Source organism: Engystomops pustulosus, chromosome 7, assembly GCF_040894005.1.
Source record: "Engystomops pustulosus chromosome 7, aEngPut4.maternal, whole genome shotgun sequence".
NCBI classification, from domain to species: Eukaryota; Metazoa; Chordata; class Amphibia; order Anura; family Leptodactylidae; genus Engystomops; species Engystomops pustulosus.
Window position 1 is genome coordinate 113,030,382 of NC_092417.1, and position 27,189 is coordinate 113,057,570.

General features: G+C 39.6%; 1 protein-coding gene across 1 annotated transcript in view; it reads right to left on the minus strand.

The window, feature by feature from the left end:
• Positions 1–1,376: 1,376 nt before the first annotated feature.
• Positions 1,377–27,189, minus strand: part of LOC140068934 (5-hydroxytryptamine receptor 3A-like) — a 32,148-nt gene continuing 6,335 nt past the window's right edge. The window contains exons 3-9 of the mRNA XM_072114283.1: positions 26,220–26,264; positions 22,282–22,391; positions 15,480–15,652; positions 9,261–9,421; positions 2,827–3,034; positions 2,235–2,441; positions 1,377–1,805 (exon numbers count right to left, since the gene is read on the minus strand). Coding sequence (XP_071970384.1) covers positions 1,534–1,805; positions 2,235–2,441; positions 2,827–3,034; positions 9,261–9,421; positions 15,480–15,652; positions 22,282–22,391; positions 26,220–26,264 — 1,176 coding nt within the window. The 3' untranslated portion in view covers positions 1,377–1,533. The remainder of the gene's footprint in view (positions 1,806–2,234; positions 2,442–2,826; positions 3,035–9,260; positions 9,422–15,479; positions 15,653–22,281; positions 22,392–26,219; positions 26,265–27,189) is intronic.

Sequence of the window (27,189 nt, forward strand, 5' to 3'; positions counted from 1 at the left end):
TTGTGCCCATTTGTATATGAATTATGCTGATTTCTGGAATACCCCTTTAAGTGAGAGGGGCAGCTGGATATTTTATTAGTAGGGGGAGGCTGCTACTGGACATTTTATAAGTTTAGGGAAACTGCTGCTGGACATTTCATTGATGAGGGGGCTGCTGGACATTTAATTAACCCCTTAAGGACATTGCGCTTTTTAATACATTTTTCATTCTCCACCTTCAAAAATCTATAACTTTTTCATTTTGAGCTGGGTGAGGGCTATTTCCTGTGAAAGAAATTTTACTTCTCAGTTATTTATTATTCCATGCTGTGTACAGGGAAGCTGGAAAAAAATTCCAAATGTGGTGAAATTGGCGAAAAAACGCATTTGTGTCAGTTTTTATGAATTTCACTGTGCGTTTCAAATGATAACTCTACTTTATTCTTGATGATACTAAATTTATATAGGTTTTATTGTGTTTTACTACATTTTCAAAAACTAAAATGGTGGGGTACATTTACTTACCTGTCCCTGCGCGATCCCCGATCCAGGCTGTCTGACGTGGGTTAACTTAAATCCCTGTCCCAGCGGCGCAAAACGGAAATTGTCGGGATGTCCTACAAAAGTGCGGTCTGTGGGGCCCTTAGTAAATGAGCCCCGATGTGTATGAAAAAAAAATTCTCCTGTATTGCATTATATGGCATTTTTCCATAGGATATTTACAAATCTCCAGAAGAAATACAGCCTTGGGTCTGACATGTATGGCACAGAGGGTGATGGAGTAAAGGAAAGATTGGAGGAGTATAGGAAAGATTAGCGACTGCGTTAGCAGCTGCATTTTCCTTCGGCTTAAACTTGAGTCAATAAGTTTTCCCTGGTTTTTTGTGTTAAAATTAGGTGCCTTGGCTTATACTCAAGTATGTGCGGTATGTTTTTTTTTTTTTCCGCATAGACAAACGTACATTATAAGTGTGTGGATGCTATAGAAAAAGGTATTATAATATCCTTCTTTCTGTAGACCTCTTCTTGTATAGACAGACAACAGAAAAAAAAGCATCAGGAGGCGGCTGAAGAAAAGGGGGAAGCTGCAGGAAAGACAGGGGCTCCTGGAAATGGCAAATTATATGGGTTGGGGTTAGATATATGGGTATATGGGTATTTGTGGGGCAACCAATTTCTTTTCCTAGGGAGCATGATAAGGGGTTACCTGACGGTCATTGAAACAAAAAAATTAGGTGTTGCTGCTCCCCGTATACAAAAAAGTTGGAGACCACTGATTTGGATTGCTACAGTCTTTAATTAAATTATGGCAAACCTTTGAACTATAAAAATTATTTATCTCAAGCGAAAAAATGACTTCTCTGCTCAATTACTTTAGAGATGATTTTTAATGGTTCAACAGGCAAATTTTTACATAAATGGGGAATTCTAGAAAGCCTCATTCACACCTGAGTTTGCTGTTAGTTTAGTGTAAAAGCTGGTCCCCTTTAAGCTACACAATTAAGCAGATCATGAAAAGTATTTCTGGTACATTAGTGTACCAATGTGTAATAATTATGTGGACCAGACAAAGAGCACAGCAATAACTAAAATGACTATAACCAGGAGGTACATTACAAGGACGATCCGATCCACTACAAGGGCTGCGGCATGCCATTCTGTCTTGATGTCATCCATTTCCTTAGACTCAACAATTTTCTTGTGGATCTTCAAGACCTCTTGCATCAGCATCTTCATCAGCTTTACCTCCATACTGTCATCCTTGGTACTTTCAATCTTATTTTCTGTTTGCAAGCTTTGTTCTTCCAGTGCTCTCTTATTAACATCTAAGAAATATACAGTCTGTTAGTCTGTGAGATACTGGTGGTCATTTACTAAGGGCCCCTATCGCTATTTTTTGTCGGGTTTCCCGAATATTACCGATTTGTCCCGTTTTTCCCTGAATTGCCCTGGGTTTTTGGTGCATGTGATCGGATTGTGGTGCATCAGTGCCGGCATGCATACAACGGAAATGGGGGGGGGGGGGGGGGGCATCGGAAAACAGGACGGATTCGAAAAAACTGCAGAATAAAAAAAAAAATGTGTTGCTTGACACGTGCTTACATGCACCCAGGATAGGATGGTGAACTCCGGCAGACCTCGGTGCAACAGGAACACCTGGTGGACATCGGATGCACTACCTTCGCAACAGGACCGGGTAAGTAAATGTGCCCCACTGTGTTATCCCTTCCCTTTACCAATATATAACTACTCACATGTTTCTGTTGATGAAAGGTTCATCCCAAACTTCAAAAAGGATTTTTCTTTAAAGCATAGGGCACGTGACAAGAATCTCAAGATCCAGAATTTTATCCAGGGAGGCATGGAACATTGAGATTCAGAAAGCACCAACATATAGGAGACAGCAATACATCCCAATATACTGAACACCATCACAGCCATACACACACAGCAAAATATGCCTAAAAAGAGAGAATTCCTCATTCAATAGAAATAGAATAAAAATAATGGAGCGCTTATGTTTTAGAATTGATAATATGAGGTTTCTTAGCCAGAGCTACTATTTCACAGTTTATTTTCAGCCTATTTTACCAATTACAAACTGAACTTTAATGACCAAATATGGACAATAAGGAAACTACACCAATTACTAGTTCATTGGTTCATAATCATTCCAAATGCACATGTGGAGCCAAAATCCTCAGGGCAGGCAATTGCTATGTTAATCTATGCATGCCAAAGTTTTGAATGGGTGGTCAAGGGACCCATTTCAATCTGTAACAAGACCATCATATGCTTGTGGTGGCCCCTCTAGGTTAACAAATAAGTATCAAAATGAAAGCATACCTAAAAATGGAGGGTCCGCAGAGTTTGGAAGCATGGTGTTAAGGATTAGAAGGAGCACAGAGAAGCCCAACACAATGATTATTTTAAAGCCAAGTCTTTCTCCAGAATCCATCTGTATGAACATACTGATGATATCCAAAAGAACCATAAAGCATGCTGGGACAAGTAGTGTAATGACATAAACTATAGGTGATCGCTTTACAGTGATCTAAAAATGAAAAATAACAAATAAGTACAAATAAAACTGTATGTCCAGTTACATGACCTTCTGTTATTGTAGCCTGTTATTATGCTGAAGGATTGTTCTCTCATGCTACATGCAAAGTGATTCTACTAAAAATATAAATTATGAATCTCTCACTTACTGCTGTATACTGCTATGATCACTTTTACATACTTCACTAATTACTTCACCAAATTAAAACATTTACAACACAAAGTAAAAATTCATAAGCACTTATGCTGCAGATTTCAGCCTCCATGATATACACTCACCAGCCACTTTATTAGGTACACCATGCTAGTAATGGGTTGGACCCCCTTTTGCCTTCAGAACTGCCTCAATTCTTCATGGCATAGATTCAACAAGGTGCTGGAAGCATTCCTCAGAGATTTTGGTCCAAATTGACATGATGGCATCACACAGTTGCCGCAGATTTGTCGGCTGCACATCCATGATGCGAATCTCCCGTTCCACCACATCCCAAAGATGCTCTATTGAATTGAGATCTGGTGACTGTGAAGGCCATTTGAGTACAGTGAACTCATTGTCATGTTCAAGAAACCAGTCTGAGATGATTCCAGCTTTATGACATGGCGCATTATCCTGCTGAAAGTAGCCATCAGATGTTGGGTACATTGTGGTCATAAAGGGATGGACATGGTCAGCAACAATACTCAGGTAGGCTGTGGCATTGCAACGATGCTCAATTGGTACCAAGGGGCCCAAAGAGTGCCAAGAAAATATTCCCCACACCATGACACCACCACCACCAGCCTGAATCGTTGATACAAGGCAGGATGGATCCATGCTTTCATGTTGTTGACGCCATATTCTGACCCTACCATCCAAATGTCGCAGCAGAAATCGAGACTCATCAGACCAGGCAACGTTTTTCCAAACTTCTACTGTCCAATTTCGATGAGCTTGTGCAAATTGTAGCCTCAGTTTCCTGTTCTTAGCTGAAAGGAGTGGCACCCGGTGTGGTCTTCTGCTGCTGTAGCCCATCTGCCTCAAAGTTTGACGTACTGTGCGTTCAGAGAGGCTCTTCTGCCTACCTTGGTTGTAACGGGTGGTGATTTGAGTCACTGTTGCCTTTCTATCAGCTCGAACCAGTCTGCCCATTCTCCTCTGACCTCTGGCATCAACAAGGCATTTCTGCCCACAGAACTGCCGCTCACTGGATGTTTTTTCTTTTTCGGACCATTCTCTGTAAACCCTAGAGATGGTTGTGCGTGAAAATCCCAGTAGATCAGCAATTTCTGAAATACTCAGACCAGCCCTTCTGGCACCAACAACCATGCCACGTTCAAAGGCATGAGTAGAAAAGCATCAATTCTATCCTGGATTTTTAACTTTTTTTTTTTGGTGCTCACCATATAACCTAATAATCATGTTATTTTTATACTATGTGTCAATACGATTACGGGGATACCAGACTTGAATATTTTTTCTTATGTTTTACAAAATTTGCCAAATAAAACCATAATGTGGGAAATATCATTTTTGCATTGCCATCTTCCAAGTGGCATAACATTTTTATTTCTTTGGCTAGGGAGCTGGTTAATTGCTTTTTTTATGGGACATATTGTACTTTGCCTGGTATCATTTTGGAGTACATACGTTTTTGCCCCGGGATCCGGCCTTAAATTGGAAGTCTAGGGTCAGGTAGGACATATTGTTCTCCTGTGTGATGCTGCAGTGAGCTCCTCTCTGTACTCCAGCCCCCACCCTTGCATTCCTAGATGAGCTCACAGAAACAGACTTCCTGCCTGAAAAAAGCATTGTGAGGAGACTTACTCTACAAACTACAGATAAGATGAGGTCTTTATCCAGGGTAGGGGGTGTATGTTATGGCTGAGATAGCAGAGCTGAGAATGTCATTGTGCGTTATATGCATCTCATGGATCTCATCATTTCTCATCTGTCTCATCTCTCTTTCTATGTGTCAGATACTAGTGAATGTTCAGAAGCTAAATGAGAGTGTAGATAAACATGTACCCTGATAACCTAACCACATTGTCAGCATACATCTCGCAGCACTAGAGGGATCATGAAGTGTCTGCTTAGAGAGACTCTGGGATCTTACACTGACCAGCCTAGGGAGTGATAGGAGCTAAAACAGCAATAAAACTGTAAAGTAAAATTGTAAAGTAAGGGGTTTAAAATTATCCTTTTTGTATAAAAAAATCTCTAGGGGATTGCAATTTGAAAATTTATTTGGGCGAACCCCTTTAATGGGACATTTTCAGGTTGGTGTGAAGTCACCAGTGGGTGCCATAGCAAGTTTGGTTACCACTGGGGTGCTCATAGAGGGTTTACACTGTAGAGTTTCAATATTTGCAGATACATAGCTCTGTAATGTAATTAATACCTAGGCCAACAGTATAACATTACAGAGGAATTTGTGGAAGCCGAAGGCCTAGGCTGACAAATGGCTAATGAGGTTTAATGTAGATACATGTAAGGTAATGTACTTAAGTTGATTAAATGCAAATTATAATAATGTTTTTAATGGTACATTTCTAAAGGAGAAAAAGACTTGGGGGTGGATGGTAAACCTAATTTTATTGATCAATGCCAGGCACCTGCTACTAAAGCAAATACCATTATAGTGCACCGTTGTATAAAAAAGAAATAGGTTCAGGTGCAAAGGGGCTTATGAAGGATATGGAGGGACTGGAATACAATGACAGATTGCAAATATTGGGGTTATTCAGCTTATTTGTATATTTTAACTCCTTAGCGCTCCGCGCCCTAGCTGTACTGCCCTCAGCGCAGTACAGCTACTGCACGGAGACAATACCGGTTCAGCTCTGCACAGGAGCTGAACCGGCATCGGGGGTCGTGGGATGTCAGCGACCGCTGCATTTAACTTGCCTTCCAGAGGTCTTTCCCCCACGATCAGCACCCCCGTGCCATTTGCGGGGGCGCCGATCGTTGCTATGGCATCTCTGGGGTCTGATCGGGACCCCAGAGATGCCTGAAAGTTGGCGTCAGTGAGTATTATCATGAACAAGCAATCAGATGTCCAATGGTGGAACAAGTAAAAAAGTGAAAAAAAAAAGTTTTTCAATAAAAAATAAGTTTATAAATCACTAAAAATGCCCATAAGCCCCAAAACATATAAAGAGACATATAATGCAAAAAAAGTCTAAATCATAACACAAACCCCACATATATGGTATCACCGCATCTGTAACAACCCAAAGAATAAAAGTAAATAATTATTGAACCCTTGCGATGATTAAAAACTCACCAAAAAATATGATTTTTACCTATTAAATCCCACAAAAATGCAATAAAAGGTGATCAACAAAACATATGTACTCCAGAATGATACTGTTGCAAAGTACAACATGTCCCACAAAATACAATCCATCAACCAGCTCCGTAGCCAAAAACGTAACAATGTTATGCCACTTGGAAGACGGCAATGCAAAATGATAGATTTTCCCCCACATTAGGGTTTTATTTGGCAAATTTTGTAATAGGTAAGAAAAAATTTTCAAGTCTGGTATCCCCGTAATCGTATCGACCCATAGAATAAGGATAACATGATTGTTAGGCTATATGGTGAACACAAAAAAAAAAAGTAAAAATTCCAGTACAGAATTGATGTTTTTCTATTCGTGACCTCAAAAAAAGTTCCTAAATTTTCAACAATAGGGGATACCAACCCCAAAATGGTGACACTGGAAAAATGCTGTCACATGGCTCAATAAAGAAAAAGTGAAAATTGTATAGCCTACAAAAGTAGCCAATGAGGAAACTAAATCTTGGCATCTGCGGGTCCCTCCTTCCCTTCTGTGCCTCGCCGTGCACCCAGAAAACAAGTCATGGCCACATGTGAAGGGGGGGGTCTCTGTAGTCAGGAGAAATTTCATAACAAATTGTATGGTGGGTTTTCTCTTTTTATCTTTTGGAAATGTGTACATTTTAGGGTTAAATGAACGTATAACAGACACAATTTGACCATTCTAAATTTCACCTAATTTTGATTAATTTACTATGAAGATCTCAAGGGGTTAATAATCTTCCTAAAAGCTGTGTCTGATAGTTTGAGGAGTGCCGATTTTAAAAATGGTCAGTTAGATAGGGGGATTTGATGTTAAATATGTAAAATTTCATTCAAAACTGTATTTATCCCCAAAATAGTCAATTATGAAAATCCGGAAAAGCGATATTCGATAAATTATCCAGACATTTAAAATATTATGAAAATGTAAAGTAAACATATGGGAAATGTAATTCAGAAAGTTATTTAGGTGGTAAATCTATCTACCTGAAAACGTGGTGATTTCGAATTTCAAAAATGGTAAATTTTTAAAATAATTCATCATTTTTTTCTTTTTTTGTATATAAATGCAAAACTTATCAGCCAAAATTTACCACTAAAATGAAGTACAACATGTGAAGAAAAAACTATCTCAGAATCGCTTTGATAAGTAATAGTGTTCAAAAGTTATAACCATATAAAGTGACGCAAGTCAGAATCCAAAAAATGGGACTCAGCCTTAAGCTACAAAACGGCTGCGTCCTTAAGGGTTTAATAAGACAGAAAAGCCTTATTGGTCAGGCCTAAAACTTAACTTTTATTAATATTCCCCTAATAAAATATACATTTCTGTAATTCACTCAATAAAGAATGTTAGAAATACGTGCTGGGGCTGCTACACATAACAAATCCCTTTAGGGGGAATATTTCCCCTCAAACTATTGTATTAGATTAGTGTATCTCCAATTGACACTGTTAAGCAGCCTCAAACAAGACACCTTAAAACACATTCACGGGCCCCCCCCATACATGTTTCGCTGGAGCACCTGCGTCATCAAGGGATCTTTCTACGGAATACGGCGCCATGCGCTGTATATTCCTATAAAGAGGGTCGGGGGTGAGCAGAGCTCACCTCCTCCTCTCCCTGGGGCCGCTGCCGTGTGCTAGCCGTGCTACGGTATGGTGGGCAATGGCAGTGTGAATCGTCCCTAACACCAATAATACAATTATATTTAATCTATTTAATAAGGAATTAGAAATAAAACAATGGAATATACAAAAAAAAAAGAAAAGTTGTGCGCATAAGATGGAAGAGCTTAAACCAAACTTCTGAACAACATTTAAAGACCTGGGGACCATTGCTTGACTTCAGGAACTCTACGGATTTCCTCGAATTTGGGTAGGTCTGTAAACACACCCGCTATTGAGTGTGAACCCGAGATGTTGCTTATTGAAACCCACACCCTTTCCTAACCTATATCTTTCCTCCCCCTTCCGAAGTCTCTCTAAACTGTGATGGGGTCCAACCCCCCACTAGTAAAAGGAGATAACTACCTTATATACATATCTTGGCTTCCGATGTGCCTTAAGTTGATGATGAGAACTAAGGTATTGTACACGCTTTTCACTAGACCAGGATTATTTTATTACCAGCTAACTCCCTTGCTGTTTGTTTCACTAAATGCTGTTATACTGATAGTTTAATTAAAAGCTTAAAGGGGTATTCTCATCTAGGCATTCACATTCAGTTTCACTAATCTTCCATATATAAACATTTCTTCAATTGGATGTTATTAAAAAAATGTTCCTGTGTGAAGATAATTTCCTATAAACATAGCCATGTTGTCCCTTAGAAACGAGATCAGCTTCCTCGGTTATGACCACGTGACACTCTGGCAGCAGTGGCCAGATGTGTGCTATAGAGTCCTGTCTGATTTCCTGGATTCAGCAATCATTACCACAGGACAGCTGTGGGTCTTGCAGTAACTCCAGGACACTTCATATACAAAACCTTTTTTGTTTATTTGTGCAATCTCTCAGGCAGAGGTGGCCGTATCCGAGGAAGCTATCTCGTTTCTAAGGGACAAAATGACTACATTTATGAGAAATTATCTTCATAAAGGAACATTTTTTTTTAATAACATCTAATTGAAGAAATGGTTATATATGGCAGATTTATCAAACTGAATGTGAATGCCCAGATGAGAATAGCCCTTTAACCTTGCTTAATAATTTACTTCCTCAAGCTTTGTATAAGCTGATACATCTTTCTCTTTACCCTTGCGCCTGCGCGCTCTAGGGGCTGTATGTATGATTTGTTGAGAATGTTCCCATTATCATACTGTACCTGCCTTTTATCTTGCTCAATAATGAAGAATGATATAAAAAAAGAAGTTGGGAGGTCTGGACAAATGGTGCAATTATTATATTTCTTACCTCAAAGTAAACAGTACTGTAAGGTGTCTCACTAGCTATAATATTATTTTTTTTCACTGTGATATTTAACAGGTTCCAATCTCCCTGGTTTACAAACACATCAATTGTATCTTTAAAGATCATCGAGGAATTCATTCTTGTAATCATTTCAATCTCTTCTACTGTAAGAAAAAAAACATAAAAAATCATTTAAAAAATCATGTAATCATAAAAAACTTTTACAATTCAACTTATTGGTCAATAGTTTTCATCATTATGTAGTGAAAATATGTAAAAAAAACACAGATGCAGATATCTTTCCATTGTCAGTGTTCCACTAGCTTTGGCTGATATTATTGGTGAAAACTGCAGCAAGGCTGATGCTTCATTTATTCAGGTGAATGGCTCCCCATGCCATACTTGTAAGGTTTATTAATTCTACCACCACTTTTTTCATGTACCATGAGCACACATGATGCAGTATGTGCCAGTATTTTGTGTATATGTTTACATATAAAAAGATGCTTGCACATTTATTTATTGTGAAACACAACTTTCGACAGAAAGTTGAGAGAACGCACTGGGCGGTGGCAGTATAACAGGGTCATTGTTATTTCTGTGGAGCCAGAGCCCTGCTTATACCCCCAGCGGCTATCCACGGAAAAGGGCCTAACTTTTGTCCTTGGGAAAACCCCTTTCAGTCTGCCCCAGCCTCTTTTACACAATTGTGGTACCCTGCACAGTGACCACAGACAAGCACTAGGCTGCTCTCTGCCAGCCATTCAGGTACCTAAGTGATCTAGCTGCATGGAGCACAAAATATATACACTCGCCGGCCACTTTATTAGGTACACCTGTCCAACTGCTCGTTAACACTTAATTTCTAATCAGCCAATCACATGGCGGCAACTCAGTGCATTTAGGCATGTAGACATGGTCAAGACAATCTCCTGCAGTTCAAACCGAGCATCAGTATGGGGAAGAAAGGTGATTTGAGTGCCTTTGAACGTGGCATGGTTGTTGGTGCCAGAAGGGCTGGTCTGAGTATTTCAGAAACTGCTGATCTTCTGGGATTTTCACGCACAACCATCTCTAGGGTTTACAGAGAATGGTCTGAAAAAGAAAAAACATCCAGTGAGCGGCAGTTCAGTGGGCGGAAATGCCTTGTTAATGCCAGAGGTCAGAGGAGAATGGGCAGACTGGTTCGAGCTGATAGAAAGGCAACAGTGACTCAAATCACCACCCGTTACAACCAAGGTAGGCAGAAGAGCATCTCTAAACGCACAGTACGTCGAACTTTGAGGCAGATGGGCTACAGCAGCAGAAGACCACACCGGGTGCCACTACTTTCAGCTAAGAACAGGAAACTGAGGCTACAATTTGCACAAGCTCATCGAAATTGGACAGTAGAAGATTAGAAAAACGTTGCCTGGTCTGATGAGTCTCAATTTCTGCTGCGACATTCGGATGGTAGGGTCAGAATTTGGCGTCAACAACATGAAAGCATGGATCCATCCTGCCTTGTATCAACGGTTCAGGCTGGTGGTGGTGGTGTCATGGTGTGGGGAATATTTTCTTGGCACTCTTGGGCCCCTTGGTACCAATTGAGCATCGTTGCAACGCCACAGCCTACCTGAGTATTGTTGCTGACCATGTCCATCCCTTTATGACCACAATGTACCCAACATCTGATGGCTACTTTCAGCAGGATAATGCGCCGTGTCATAAAGCTGGAATCATCTCAGACTGGTTTCTTGAACATGAAAATGAGTTCATTGTACTCAAATGGCCTCCACAGTCACCAGATCTCAATCCAATAGAGCATCTTTGGGATGTGGTGGAACGGGAGATTCGCATCATGGATGTGCAGCCGACAAATCTGCGGCAACTGTGTGATGCCATCATGTCAATATGGACCAAAATCTCTGAGGAATGCTTCCAGCACCTTGTCGAATCTATGCCACGAAGAATTGAGGCAGTTCTGAAGGCAAAAGGGGGTCCAACCCGTTACTAGCATGGTGTACCTAATAAAGTGGCCGGTGAGTGTATATATATATATATATATATATATTAGACACACACATACACACGTTTAGGATGACCAAAATTACATTTGCTCCACAACTAGAAGAGCAGAAGATCTATTGATAAAATGGGGATGGATGCATGAATCTCAACGCACACCAAATAAGGAACTACATATCCCCGAGAAATTAAAAGCTGACGTGTACGCCGCGGAACTCAGCTCCCAAGACAGGAAATTGATGTATAAAGATAAAAGACATAGAAAGGAAAAAAATGGTGATACCCATTTTTGCCATGATTTATTGTGTCCTGCCAGTCTCCATAAAATATTATTGTAAATTGTTTTTTTTAAAGGGAACCTGTCACCAGGAGACCCATTTTTAGCACTTCCCCAGTACCCACAGAGTATAGTACATACACTGCCAAAGTGTTTTTGTATTAAAAATTGGTTTTACAGAAAAAAAGATATGTTATATTGTACCTTTCATTAGCATCTGCTGTGTGACTAGGCAGTTGCCAAAAAGGAGGGACTGGAAAGGAGCAGCTCTCCCCCACCCTTAGGGAACAGCTACTCCATGTGACCTTTTCAAATATATGAAAACACCCATCACTTGGCTTAGCGACGCCCCCTGCTCCTCTACAGCCAATCCCTAGTGTGAGGAGTTATTCATATATTTGAAAAGGTCACATGTTTCCCAAGGGTGGGGGGGGGGGAACTGCTCCTTTCCAGCCCCTCCCTTTTGGCAACTGCCTAGTCACACAGCAGATGCTAATGAAAGGTACAATATAACATATCTTTTTTTCTGTAAAACCAATTTTTAATACAAAAACACTTTGGTAGTGTATGTACTATGCTCTGTGGGGGCTGGGGGAGTGCTAAAAATGGGTCTCCTGGTGACAGGTTCCCTTTAACCACCCTCCAAGATGCAATTGGAACTCGATGCAATTCCGCATAGGCTCTCTACGGATTTTCATCTTCCTCACCAGCCATTTCACTGCCGGTCAGGAGTATTACCGGCTAAAATGGTTTAAGTTATTTTGGATATTGACTGCAAGTTTAATTTTCTTTGAAGAGTATGTTTTTTTTTTCGTTTTTTTTTGTGTGTTTTTTTTTTTTTGTTCCTCGGTTTATGTTTTTCTGTGGGCCAGTACGTTCGTACAGCCCGTCACGGAAAACAGAAGGAAAGTAAAAAATGTATTTTATAAATAAAGATGGTGTATCTAGATCTGATAAGTATAAACGTTCGAGAGGTTAACTTTCCAGCTAAGAGATTTACAGTATGGAACAGTATAAAATCTTATTCCCCAGACGTTGTTTTGTTGCAAGAAACACACTTGCTGGAACAAGATCAACATAGATTTACGGATAATCTCTATAGATTAATATACTTTGCTTCAGAAAAAAATAAGAAAAAAGCGGGTGTGCTGATTGCAATCAAAAAAACGCTTCCGATTGCAGAGGTGAAATGTGATCAGGATAGTCAGGGAGGTGTGTCCTAATTCACTGTCTTATCTATAACCAACCATATACGAAACTAAATATTTATGCCCCAAACCAAGGACAAAAGAAGTTTATCAGAAACATTATAAACAAAACGACCAGTTACTATAATGGAAACATTATTGTGGGGGGAGATTTTAATGCAATTATAAACGCACGCTTAGATACCACGAGTAATCCACGAGTAATGCTCCACGAGTAAAGCAAAAGGAGACCTTGTATTGACGAAATCATAAAAGAGGTGAATTTGCACGATGTGTGGAGATATGAGAATGTAGAAAAACGAGATTACACATTCTTTTCTAACCCACACTCGAGCTATTCACAGATAGACTACTTCCTGGTGAGCAGATCATTAATAGATAAGACGGTGAAGCGGATATACTCCCAATGATACTCTCAGATCACTCCCCTATAAAACTGAAAATTTCCGTCAAAGGCACGATAGTGCTCGGCAGAACATGGAGGCTAAGCCACACAGTACTTAAAAATTTTAGTGAAAGGCTAAAGGTAGATTTAATAAACTTTTTTGAAAAAAACTTAGAGGGGTGCAATTCACCAACACTTTTATGGTGTGCTCATAAGGCTTTCTTTAGGGGGCATCTTAGAATGTTAAACTCCCATATGAGAAAGGAAGAATGTAAAGAACGGGATGTTCTCATAAAATGTATTAACACGCTAGAGAAATGTCACAAATTAAACCCAAATAAAAATACTGCAGATATAATTACACATTTACGGCAAAAGATACAGTTGTTATCCCTTAAAGAATAAAGAGAGACACCGCGCAAACAAAAACAACACAAATTTGAAATGGACGGTAATAGAAATAAATTGTTAACACACAAACTTAAGGAAGAAACAATAAATAGTAAACTAGAAAAAATCATAACACTCGACGGGTCAGTTACTTTTGACCCTCAAAAAATTGTAGCCACCTTCCAAAAGTATTATTCAGGCTTATATAATCTGGAGGCCCAAGGCGCAGTCTCTAAACCAGACGCACACCTCATAAATGCCTTTCTTGACTCACTATCTTTACCCAGCATAAATTCACAGCAGGCACAGCAGCTGACAGCAGATATCACCTTAAACGAAGTCCAGACAATAATAGGCAATTTTAAAAAGGCTAAGGCACCAGGTCCGGATGGACTAATAAATGAGTATTATTCCCAGTTTAGCGATATACTATCTCCATACTTAGTTGAGATGTTCAACGAAATCAAACATAAAATCTATATACCAGATGAAATGCTAATAGCTAAAATAATAACGATTCCAAAAGCCTGGGGTTTTGCTCTGAAAAATTTGCAATCACTAACGGTGTCCAATAGGGCTGCCCGCTCTCCCCTCTTTTATTACAAAAAACTTAGCAGAACTAAACAATAAAGTAAATAATATAGTAAGTTACCTGCAGAAATGCCACCTGACGTGGCTAAACAAAATAGCAGCGGTTAAAAGAAAAATAATTCCCATAATATTCTATTTTATGAGATGTATCCCATTAATGTTTTTTCTAGGGAGGAAATAAAAAGGTTGCAAAAATACATTGACAGGTACATCTGGAAAGGGAAGCCCCCGAGGCTCCCCAGAGACACGCTCTTTGCCCCTAAATTTTTAGAGGGCACGGCCTACCCGAACCTGTTGCGATATCAAGATGCCATATGTATAGAACCAATTAAACTTTTTTGGAAAGATACAAGAAAAAAAATGGATAAACATAGAAGAAGAGGTGCTAAGGAAAACTTCTTTAAAAAGTCTTATAGTTGTCGAGTGGCTAGGGGGCTCAGTTAACTTACCTATCCTAGACTCCACAAAAGCAATGTTAAAGGCATGGCATTTTTATCATTCACAAAAAAAGGGGTTGTCTATGGGGAGACAAGGGGTTAAGATAGAAGTTTTAAGTCTATGTATCCCAGACCTGTCATTTCTTAAATGGAATTAAGGAAACATTAAGGAACTAAGGAAACATCAGTCGATGACATTTTTAAGGAGGGCACTTTAATGACCTTTGAGGAGGTCCACCAAAAGTATAACATTCCCAAAAGCGAATTCCTCAGTTATAAAAAAATAGAGTCATTCTTAAAATCAGATACCATACGAAGAAAACTATATATGGATAACCAAAATCTACTGAACTTTATAAAATTTTTGAATGCAGGGAATAAATACAAAGGGGGAATTTCAATAGCATATAAAGATATAATTACCACTAGCTATTCAAATAATAAGCTAACCTATATGTTAAAGTGGGAATTGGACATAGGGAAGACTTTCCTGTTAAAAGTCTGGTTTTCTTCATTAAATGAGGTACTAAATAGCCTAAACTTTCTGAACCACAACGAAGGTTATTATAAGATAATTTCAAGATGGTATCTGGCCCCTAACAAGCTAGCAGAGAAATTTTTATGTGCAACGGCGATGTAATAAGTAAAAAGATACCATTAAAATGCCGGGGATAGACATCTGTGACGGGGCAGTTCTAAAACACTGGAGGAACATTTTAAAGACCCTTTTTTTCTCTCCTTTTTTGTATTGCAGTCTTAAAGCATTGAATGACTTGTATGAAATATGTTTTTTTTGCTTTATGCATGTTTTCTTCTGTTTTGTAAAAAGAAAAAATTAAATTAAAAAAAAAAAGACACACACACACAAATATTATGCTCATTATATAGATAATGTATTATGTAATATGCAGTTCTAAATAAACATACCTGGGTGGTTATAGGAACCAAATGTCAGGTTACACTTTTGGGTATCAAAAGGGAATTTGAAGATGTCTTGCTTACAGGAACTAACAATCAGCAATGGCATAGAAATAGTTATTTGCCCAGTGTAGGTAATAGCATAGCATGGCACAACAGGAGGCTTATCTTCACCTTGTATCCTGGATAGTACAGAACAAGCATTCAATTTACAAATGAATAATCAACATTTTCATATATGCATTGTTATATTTATTACTACATTATGTGGTATATACTACAAAATTGCATTTAAATGGGTTAAGGGTTCCAGGGTTTGCCAACAAGTACAGAGGGACAAGGTTAACCTGTATATCCCTTCCATGACTTTGTTGGATTGTTAGCAATGTACAGTAGTATGGAGAAAAGTCTGTATATCTTTCCAAACAGAAGTGATGGCATATGACCAATGTGGACCAAATCTTTTTTGATGCAGTTATTACATGTTAGCACAACTCCATAGAAACAACAAGTGCCCAAACTACAGCCAAATTCGGATTGTAATTGTATTTTCCCTCCACGGTCCCCTTGAACAGAAAGAATCCTGAGGCAGGAGCTACAATGATAATCTGCCCTGTCTGCACCTTGTTGCTCCTCCTGTAGTCCAGGAAAGCTCAAATGTTATGCTATGAAAGAAAATCTATCACCAGATCAAGGATTGTAAATAAAACATACAGACTTACTGGTGTGTGCCCCCTTTGGCAGGATATGTTGTTCTTTTAGCTTTTTATGCCCTTGTTTTTTAAGAAAAAAGGGCTTTAGTGATAAATGTCCTTTAAATAGTGATGAAAAGAGCACATCCTGGGCTACCCTGGATTGCAAGAAGATGCCTAGAGTCACTCAACTCAAGTCTGGCAAACTATGTGCTGGGATGATGGCCTTGGTGCCCACAGACCTGGTACCCATACCTTAGGTTCACCACCACTGCTATAACGTATTAAATACAACACATATAACATGTGCATAACTCTCACCACTTGCAAGATTAATCACACTGTAAAGGAAATTCACCAAACTGTGTACAGAGGATGAAAGCAGGTAAAGGTTTGTTTAGATAAAATTTTGCAGTAAAAAAGAAGCTTTGGGGGAATACAATTACAATGAGGAAATAAACAGAGAAAATGTATACCTTGGTATACAAAAAATGTATACCAAAATATATGAAGACTGAGTAAAAACTCATCATCTGAATTACTGGGTGGCTACAGTTAACAACAGCTTGTTCAGTTTTCAGTACTGGCATCATGGACAGGTTACCCTTCCTTCTGTTTTGGAACTTCCAAGGCATGAAAAGATGTTGCCTAGCTTCTGCTGACCTACCCGAAGTCCTATGCCAGCTCTATGAAGTAGTAAGTATTTGCTCATAGAAAAAAATATGTTGGATAGTGTGAGGTAAAACCAGTAAAGATCACTCTAAACCTTTTTACTGGGGGAAAAGAAATATACACTGTGCCTCCCTTTTTGTGTAACCCCCATCATGTTATAACTCCATTTCATTAACCCCCACACCTTATGCATCATTTTCCTTAGCACCCCCACCTTATGCCTTCCTTTCTGTAGAACACATTCCCCCGCACACATACACATGCATGTGGTTGTTGCAATTAGCGTCCTCTCCATGTTAGGAGCTATTAGGGAGACTGTTAGGGACATCACCTCTCTAGGAGGTTTCTTATCAATAGAGAACTTTGTAATTGCAGCTGTAGCCACTGCCTGGTAAGGTAGGAAGCAATAGGCGAAACGCGCGTCAGGGCGCGGGGTAGACAAACATCCATAGCAAGAAGGTAATAACCTGTACATTACTTACCATAGAAAGAGATGTTTTTTATCTGATGCATTGTTCAAAATTGTAACTAACTTGCTACAGATGAGCTGCTGAAGTCTCCCCCATTATCTTGGGATCATTTTAGTCTTTGTATAAATCAATGTCTGTATTAGTTTTAATATATATGAAATAAAAATTTATAATGTTTTTTAAATATACTATTCTCGAGTTCCCCTTATTATTTAGATTAGAGTTTAAGGGGGGAATTTATCCTAACTAAACTGAAGGACGCACTAAATTTGGGTTATAGGAGTTAAAGGAAACCTACCAGTTCAAATGGTAGGGGTAAGCTGTAAATACTTTTTAAAGTTTATAGCTATAGCTGCTTCGGCACTGCGTGGGCCTCCTGGTGGGCAGGAGCGATGAGTCAGACCTCATGGTCAGAGTGAGAGACTTCCTCTTGGAGCACATGTCAGTTCCAGTAAGCAGAGGAGAGAGCAGAACATGTCTGTTCTGCAACAGCCAGTGTCGTAATACCAGGAAGCAGAAGTGTCTCGGCCACTCCCCAGAAACAATACAAGGAAGCAGACGTCCACCATCTGGACCCGGCTCCATCTTTACCAGCCCAGCCTAAAGCTCTGCTGAATACTGCTACTGTTAAGGCCGTTGCCTACCGTTTGAATACCGTTGCCTACCGTTTATAAAGAACTATAAAATGATTTGGACAACATCCCTCCGTGTTATCCCTGAATCAGGCTGCATCACCATCACTGGCTTCCCATCCTCCATCATTCAGGGATTCCTACATACATCTCTGGGGTCGCCCCAGGGAGAAACCTATTGCATCAGCCTCTCTCTCAATATTTCTTACACACACCATCTGTTGTAGACCTGCGAGGTTGAAGACCTGTCCTCCGGTCCCAATACCAAGCACTGTGACCATAGCGTGCCCAAGGCCGCATAAGCCTTCCACTCTGGTATTCTTGGCACCTTGTTGTCTACAGCCACAGAAGAAGGCTTGGGTGGAGGATGTTGCACACACACACCTTATGGTTTTCTTCTTGTAGCTCATCAACCACATATGTCATGCCTCCTATAACCCCAATCATACAACCAATAATGCAACCCCCACTCCTTTTCCACCAAAGTTTTGGACCTTTTTCTTGACACCCCACCCCCCTCTATTTTTTATTTATTGAATTTTGCTATTTGGTGTCTTATTTGGTGTGTGTATGCATGTGAGCCCTCTCCAAACACCTGTAGCCGGCATGTGAGGTAATAGTACGTCACATGTAGGTAAGGGATTAAATAATATGGTACAAATTATATATTACCTTGGTAAACTGCAAGTCCAATTGTACAGGTTTTCATGCAGTGGGGAAAAAAAGGATTGTCAGCCACCAATTGTGCATGTTCTCCTTCTTAAAAAGATGAGAGAGGTCTGTAATTGACATTATAAGTAGACCTATGTAGAACTATGAGAGACAAAATCTGAAAACAAATCCAGAAAATCACACTGGGGCACATTACCCGGTCCGACAACAATGCACTGTGCTGCGATTCAAGAATATTGTGCGCCCCATTTCCTGCATGTGTCACTTCCCCGCTCAGGTCCGCCAGAATTCACCATCTTCCTCCCGGTGCATGTAACTGCATGGCTTGAGACACAATTTTTAAGTTAAATCCTGCGTTCTGTCCGAATCTGTCGGATTGTCCCCCTATTTCTGTTGCATGAAAGCCAAAATCTGACACAATCCCCTTCTAAATTCCTGTCCCAGCGGCGCGATCCCCGAAAACGTTGGAAAACCAGACAGAAATGTGGCCGCGTGACCCTTACTAAATAAAGCCCAACTGTCTGATTTTCAAAAAATCTATTTGCAATTTATGGTGGAAAATAAGTATCTAGTCACCTACAAACAATCAAGAATTCTGGCTTTCACAGACTTATTACCTGTTTGAACTTGATATCGATATAAAATACACCTGCCCACAACCTTAACCCCCTTCCCGGAGTGACTTAGCGCTCAGTGGTGGATATATCCGCCGTTGAGCTGATGCCGGCTCAGCTCTGGATCGGAGCCGAACCAGCATCGGATACACGGGGTGCTAGCTGTAACTAACAGCCAACACCTCAGTGTAACACCCGCTCCTATCATGGGTGTTTAACCCGTTAAATGCAGTGGTCAGGAAAGACTTCTGGGGGTCTTTCCCCCACTTTCGCCCCCCGCACCGTCTTCGGTGGACGTGATGACTGAAATGGCAGCCCTAGGGTTTGATCAAGACCCCAGAGTTGCCTGCTGGCAGTTCCTGAAAGATGGCGCCGATGATGCACTTGCGTAGGCTGACACTGCTAATACCCTGCAATACATCAGTATTGCGGATATTATCATGAACAAGCAATCAGATGATTGCTTGTTCATGTCCCATGGTGTAAACAGCAAAAAAGTAAAAAAAATGTTATTCAATAAAAAATAAATTAACAAATCAATGTGGGTTTTCTCTTTTTATCTTTTGGAAATGTGTCAATTTTAGGGCTAAATGAACATATAACCGGCAAAATTTGACCATTCTAAATTTCACCTCCATTTTGATTCAATTACAATGAAGATCTCAAGGGGTTAACAATCTTCCTAAAAGCTGTTTCTGATAGTTTGAGGGGTGCAGGTTTGAAAATGGGTTGATTATATAGGGGGTTTTGATATTAAACATGTAAAATTTCATTCAAAACAGTATTTATCCCCAAAATAGTTAATTCTGAAAATATGGAAAATCGTTATTCGATTTGTAAGCTGCGTAACATCAAAATAAATTATCCAGACATTTCAGAAATTATAAAAATGTAAAGCAGACATATGGGAAATTTTATTTAGCAACTTACTGAGTATTATTTGGTATATTTATCTGCCTGAAAACGCAATGATTTCAAATTTCTAAAATGGCCAAATTTTCAAAATAATTCATAATTTTTTCTTTTTTTGTAAATAAACGCAAAACTTATGGGCCACAAAACAATCTCAGAATTGTTAAGATAAGAAACAGTGTTCAAAAGTTATAACCATATAAAGCGACGTAGGTCAAAATACAAAAAATGGGGCTGAGCCTTAAGCTATAAACTGGCTGCGTCCTTAAGGGGTTAAACAAGGAGGGTACGTTCACAAGTCAGTTTTTCATATGCAGTATTTTATGCGGAGTTAAAAAAAAAGGTGGAGTTAAATAGAGAGCAGGTTCCTCTCAGTTATATGTGCTCACCCATTAAGATCAACATCTGCTTTTGGTTTCAAAAACTCTATTTGAAAAACTGGACGCACCCTCACACTCCAAACTCCAAACCATGGTGAAAACCTGCACCATGCTTGGAAGACTAAATCTGCAATAGGCATGCAGCTTGGTGTGAAGAAATCAACTGTAGGAGCAATAATTAGAAAATGGGCTACATACAAAACCTCACCCCATGGGGGTCAGAATGATCACAAGAATGGTGAGCAAAAATTCCAGAACCACAATGGGTCTAGTGAATGACCTACAGAAAGCTGGGACAAACGTAACAAAGGCTACTGTCCCTACTCCACTAGGGAAGTGTCCCCCCGCTTAAGCCAGTACATATCCAGGCCTGTCTGAAGTTTGATAGAGAGCATTTGGATATTCCCGAAGAGTATTCGGAGAATGTCTTATGGTCAGATGAAAGTAGAACTGTTTGGTAGAAACACAACTTGTCATGTTTGGAGGAGAGTGAATTCTCAGTTGCATCCAAAGAACACCATACCTGCTGTGAAGCATGGGGGGGGCAACATCATGATGAGGGTCTGTTTCTGTGCAGAGGGACCAGGAAGATTGATCCATGTACATGAAAGAATGAACAGGGCTATGCATCATGGTTGCAAACCTCGTTCCATCAGCAAGGGCATAGAAGATAAAACGTTGCTTGTCTTGGTCTTTCAGCATGATTTTGATCCCAAGCACACCACCAGGGCAACAAACGAGTGGCTACGTAAGAGGCATTTGAAGGTCCTGGAGTGGCCTAGAATCTCCACATATCAACCCCATAGAAGATCTTTGGAGGGAGCTGAAAGTCCATGTTGCCTAGCGACAGCCCAAAAACATCACCGCTCTAGAGGTGATCTGCATGGAGCAATGGGCCAACATACCAGCAACAGTGTGTGCCAACCTTGTGAAGAACATTTGATCTTTGTCATAATAAAGTATTGAGATGAACTCGATCAAATACTTATTTTCCACGATTATTTGCAAATAAATACTTTCAAAAACAGACAATGTGATTTTCTGGATTTGTTTTCTCATTTTGTTGAGGTCTTCCAATGATGTCAATTACAGGCCTCTCTCATCTTTTTAAGAGGGATAACTTGCACAATTGCACACTTTTTCCCCTACTGTATATCTGGGCCTTTGCCTCACAGGAGAACTAATGAAAGCAGCTTTAATTTATTTAGAAGTGAGGTTACAGTAAAAAAAGAGGTGGTATGAGAGAGTAAAATTAGAAATGAATGAGAGGAAAAATAATTGGTTTAGAGACTGTAAAAATAATTAACCTCTTATACTCAACTCTCTGAGCTCCCGCTTATCCGTTGCACAGTCCTTCACTGCTGGTCTCTATTTGCAAACAAAGGCCAGGGGATCTGTCCCAAACACATTACAGCACCTTCTATAGCATAAGTTTCAGGCTTGGTTACACCAGCTTCTTTATACAAACAGAGCGATAGTAATGGGTAGTGAAGTGGCTCACAGGTAAAAAAGTTTTATTATTTTTTATATCCCAATCTCCCCTAGCCATATAGAATAAAACTTTGATTCCTGACAGCCGCATTAAGCCTTATGTGTGGTTATTTACCAATGGGTAGTCTCCTTACAACTGCAGTACCAACTGCAATTTTTGCAAATTTACATCAAACCTGCCCTTTTTGGGAAGTCAAGTTTAGATACTGACATATCACAGTAACACATTAGCCATTCATCATAATGTGTACAGCATTCTGCATATTTTAGACATACCTCTCATAGATATACAAGTCTGGCTTCCAAAATGTTTCATTAGATACAAATATTGTCTTAATTAAACAAAATTGTTTTGGGTCCCATTCTATAAACTCATTATTCCATGTCTGTAACAAAAAATATAACTTTTATTATTATTTATTAATAAGTGTATGTCATAATTCAAATAAGACAGTTAATAGGATCACATATAGATGAATTGTCATTTAAGGTTTTAGTAGAAAGACATTGTAAGTGCCTTTGTAGGCATACTTCGTTAAATTCGATGGATGCGTTTATTTCTTCGCCAGGCAGGGCCATGCGTAAAAATTAAACGCTGCGCAAGACCCCGTCGGATACATCAAGAGATTTAAACCATTCAAGATTCAATAAAATCTTATCAATAAACTAATGACCCACTGAAGTATTTGTAAAGTGCATCTCATGTCGAGAAAATAAGCCCTTTTATGTCCACATTGCCAAAAAAATAAAGATTGTAAAGCCAATAAAAAGTGACAGTGCATAATCTGCTCTGAATGACAGTTTACCACCACGTATGGGGTATTGTTGTAATCTGGAGAAATTGGGTATCAAACTTTGTTCAGCGTTTTTGGTATTTTATCCACTGAGAATATGTACATTAATTAAAAACACATGAAATTTTAATTTCATAATTGCACACGGTTTTGTTTTAACCCCTGTAAAACAATTAAAGGGTTAACAAATTTCATAAAACTTGTTTTACATACATTGGGGCTTTGTAGTTTGTATAATGGGGTAATTTATGGGGTTTAACTACTAGTTAAGCCCCTCAAAGTGAAATCTGAGCAGGTCCCTCAACATGATTTTGCGTTTTTTATGAAAATGTGAAAAATCGCACCTAAAGTTCAAAGCCCCATTACCTCCTAAGAAATAAGAGGATGCATAACAAAACAAGTCAAAATAAAGCAGACATATGGTTAATGTTAGTTATCAAGTATTTTTGCTGTTACAACTATGGGGCAGATTTATCAAGCAGTCTGAAAGTCAGAATATTTCCAATTGCCCATGGCAACCAATCACAGCTCCCCTTTAAAATATTCATGAGCACTGGTGAAATGAAAGCTGAGCTGTGATTGGTTGCCATGGGCAACTGGAAATATTCTGACTTTCAGACTGCTTGATAAATCTGCCCCTATGTGTTTTTAAAATCAAGAATTTTTCACCAAATATTTAAATAAATGCAAAACATATCACAAAAATATTTCAACTAACATGAAGTAAAAAGTGTCCAAAGAAAATAATTCCAAAACTTTGATATGTTGAAGTGTTGCAAAGTTATAACCACTTATAGTGACAAAGAGCAGATTTGAATAAATGTGGCGTACTCTGCACACCCCACAGGCAAACTGAACATAGTGCAGTTTGCACTACATTGGCTAAATGTTACCCTTAGTCTTTTTAGTGCTTTGCTGATCATCAGATTTATGAATGTGACTTTGGCTACTTGATAAATCTGCCTTTTAATATTTATTGTTTTGGTGCAATTTAGTTTAGTTGGCATCAAAACTCCTATATGACTTTTTGAGAGAAAAAAGTCGCAAAAACCACTATGCAACTTTTTTGGAACTTTTTGCCACCATAAAAAGCCAGTGGAAATCTAATAACAAATCTTTCCTTATGTGCCTAATTGCCTGTAGAAGGCCCCTACTTTGTCAATAGAGTATTACATCTGTGCCTGGGTGTTCTGTCAGGCTGTGAAGGTGCTGAACTCATCTGCTATTTTCTCCATTTGCTGGCTCTGCAATGCTTATTCTGAACCTCTTAACATTCTCAAACTTTTTGTGCTCTGCCGCTCTCAACTGGAGCATATGTTATACTCTGAAAAAAACATGTGTACCATCCTCCATGGCTGATTAAAAGTTTATCTTGATAGCTTTCCAGTTGGTGTTTTGCTTGCAATTTGTACTTCTGTGTTTATGATATTTGGCTTAAGTTCTTGACCATTCTGTGTATATGATTCTGTACTTTATATGATATCTCAGTTGTGACCCAGATTGTTGACCTTCCCTTTGTGTTATTTGTTTGTATGTGTTATTACGTGTCCACACTTTCATGCAAGGAGGGACCAAGGATAGGCAAAGGCAAGTGGGCAGAGTTGTGGGGGGCTGGAGTTTTATTTTGTTCTGTTGAATTAAATGTTAGTTAGCATTTCGGGGGTTAAAATGCTCACTATGACCCTAGATTAAATTCTTTGAGGGTGTAGTTTTCCAAATGATGTCACTTCTTGGGAGTTGCAATTGAACTGGTAACTCAGGGGCTCTGCTAACATGTCATGGCACCCAAAAACCAATCTAGTGAAAAGTGAGCCACAAAAGCTGAATTTCTATTCTTCCCTTCTCAACCCTGCAGTCTGTTCAGCCTGTGTATTATCACCACATTAGGAGATTTTGCCGGAAGAACCTGCACAATTTGACGGGTTTGTTCCCAGTGGCAAAATATATTTGCCACTAAAATGGCATATTTGAGAAAACTCTGCACAATTCCCTTTGTATTAAATGTGGGCCAGCACCTCTGTGGTTAAAATGCCTACTGCAATCCTAAATAAATCCTTTGAGGGGTGTTGTTTCCAAAAAGGTGCCACTTTTTTGGGTTTCTATTGTACTGTACCTCAGGGGTTCTGCTAACACAACATGGTAACCCAATACGAATTTAGTGAAAACATAGCTCCAAAAGCTAAATTAGGTCCTTTCCTTCTAAGCCCTGCCACTTGACCAGCCTGTAGATAATTGCCACACATGGGTTAATGCCATAACAGCTAGAACCAGCATAATGATTTTGGTGTGTCTGTCTAAAATTGCATGTTTGACAAAAAAATACAATTTTTTCTCTGCATTTGCGGGGTCACTGCAACCCTAGATAATTTCTTTCATTGGTGTAGCTGCCAAAATTTTAGTAGTTTTTTTATTGTAATGATACTTTAGGGGCTCTGCAAATACTTTGTGGCATTTGAAAACATTTGTAGCCATATCAACCTGCCAAAAACCCATTAGCACTCATTTCTGTCTACACATTGCTGTGCACTGAAACAGCAGTTGACATCCACATGTGAGGTATTACCATACTTGGGAGAAACAGATAAAAATAATGGGGTGTATTTTTACCTTTAATACCCTCAGAATGTCTACATTTTAGTGCTAAATGAAAATATTCTTATAATAAAAATTGAAATGTAAAAATTTTCACTCCATTTTTGTTTGGAGGGTTAACCGGTTCCCAAATGTTCCCAAATGTTGATTTGAATAGTTTGAGATTTGAAGTTCATAAAATGGTGTTACATGTGCGGGTTTATGGTACATAAGAATCTAAAAGGCACTTCCAAACTAAATTGGTCACCAAAAAGATAGCTTTTTCGAATTCTATTTACCCTGTATATACTCCAATATAAGCCAACGCGAGCATAAGCCAAGACACCTAATTTTAGCACAAAAAAAACATAGGGCCCCAGTGCCCTCGTATAGCCTCCAGTAGCCCCCGCCCCTGGTATTTAGCCAGCAGCTTATGTCCCCCAGTATATAGCCAACAGCCCCCTAGTATATAGCCAGACTGCTGCCCCCTAGTACATAGCCAGCATCCCCCTAGTATATAGCCAGCAGCCCCCTAGTATAAAGCCAATGCCAGCCCCACTGTATATTGCCAGTGCCAGCCCCACTGTATATAGATAGCAGCCCGCTGCCCCCAGTATATAGTCAGCAGCCCCCATGTATATGACTAGCCAGTGCCCCCTAGTATATAGCCAGTGCCTTCCCCCCAATATATAGCCAGTGCCTGCCCCCTGCTAAATTTCAAATTTGGGGCTCTTTAAGTAAATAATACATTAACTTATCTTACAGCTAAGCCCTAAATGTGTGTATTTAGTGTGTGTTGGGATGATTTGCTATTGAGTGATCTTATTCTTATAAATGAGCATATCTTACCATGCTGAACCAAATAAGTGTAGTAAGAGACTGCAAGCTTGTGTCCTAGAAAGAGAACATCAAATCAAATTATTTCTTTAAATAAGATATAAGAAATTAATATGATATTGGCAAACTGTCATTTTTTCACATCACTAATTGTTCACTAAAGTCATTTTGGCTAAGGGCCCTTTCATTTTGGCATTGATGTTCAGCTTCAGTTGTGCATCCACTGCATCTTGCCTCCTTTGTGTCTCTGTGTTATTTCCATTTTTTTTTTTTGGCGCATGCATTTTGTCTGCGTGTCCGCACAAAAACAAAGGGCTTAAAGGGAACCTACCACCACGAATCTACCTATAAAGGTAGATCGCGGGGTAGGTGCATCAATAGGACGTGAGGATAGCCCTTTTAAGTGCTAATCCTCATGTCCCCGTGCTGTTTTGTGAACTTATATTATCGCTTTATGCTAATTTTGATATGCGGCTACTGGGGCGTGGAGTAGCCGCAGCTGTGGCTACATGGCGCGGCTACTCCATGCCCCAGTAGCCACTTTACCCCTCCTACCCAGAATCTTCGGCGTGCAGCTTTTTGCAGCTGCGCGCCCTCATCCGACGAACCTGCCGTCTGCGCAGGCGCAGAACAGCAGGCCCGCGCCTGTTTCGGAGCAATGACTGCACAGGCGCGGGCCTGCTGTTCTGCGCATGCGCAGACGGCAGGTTCGTCGGATGAGGGATCGCAGCTGCAAGGAGCTGCGCACCTAAGATTGTGGGTAGGAGGGGTAAAGTGGCTACTAGAGCATGGAGTAGCCGCGCCGTGTCTCAGGTCTCTTTTCGGAGACGTAACCTTAATATTGACAGAGCTAGTTTAGGGCTTATTTTTTACATGTTGAGTTGTCCTTTCAATTGGTACCATTTTCTGGCACATAACTTTTTTTGATTACTTTTTAAAACATTTTTGTAAAGGGATTTTATGAAAATTAATATTTTTGGCG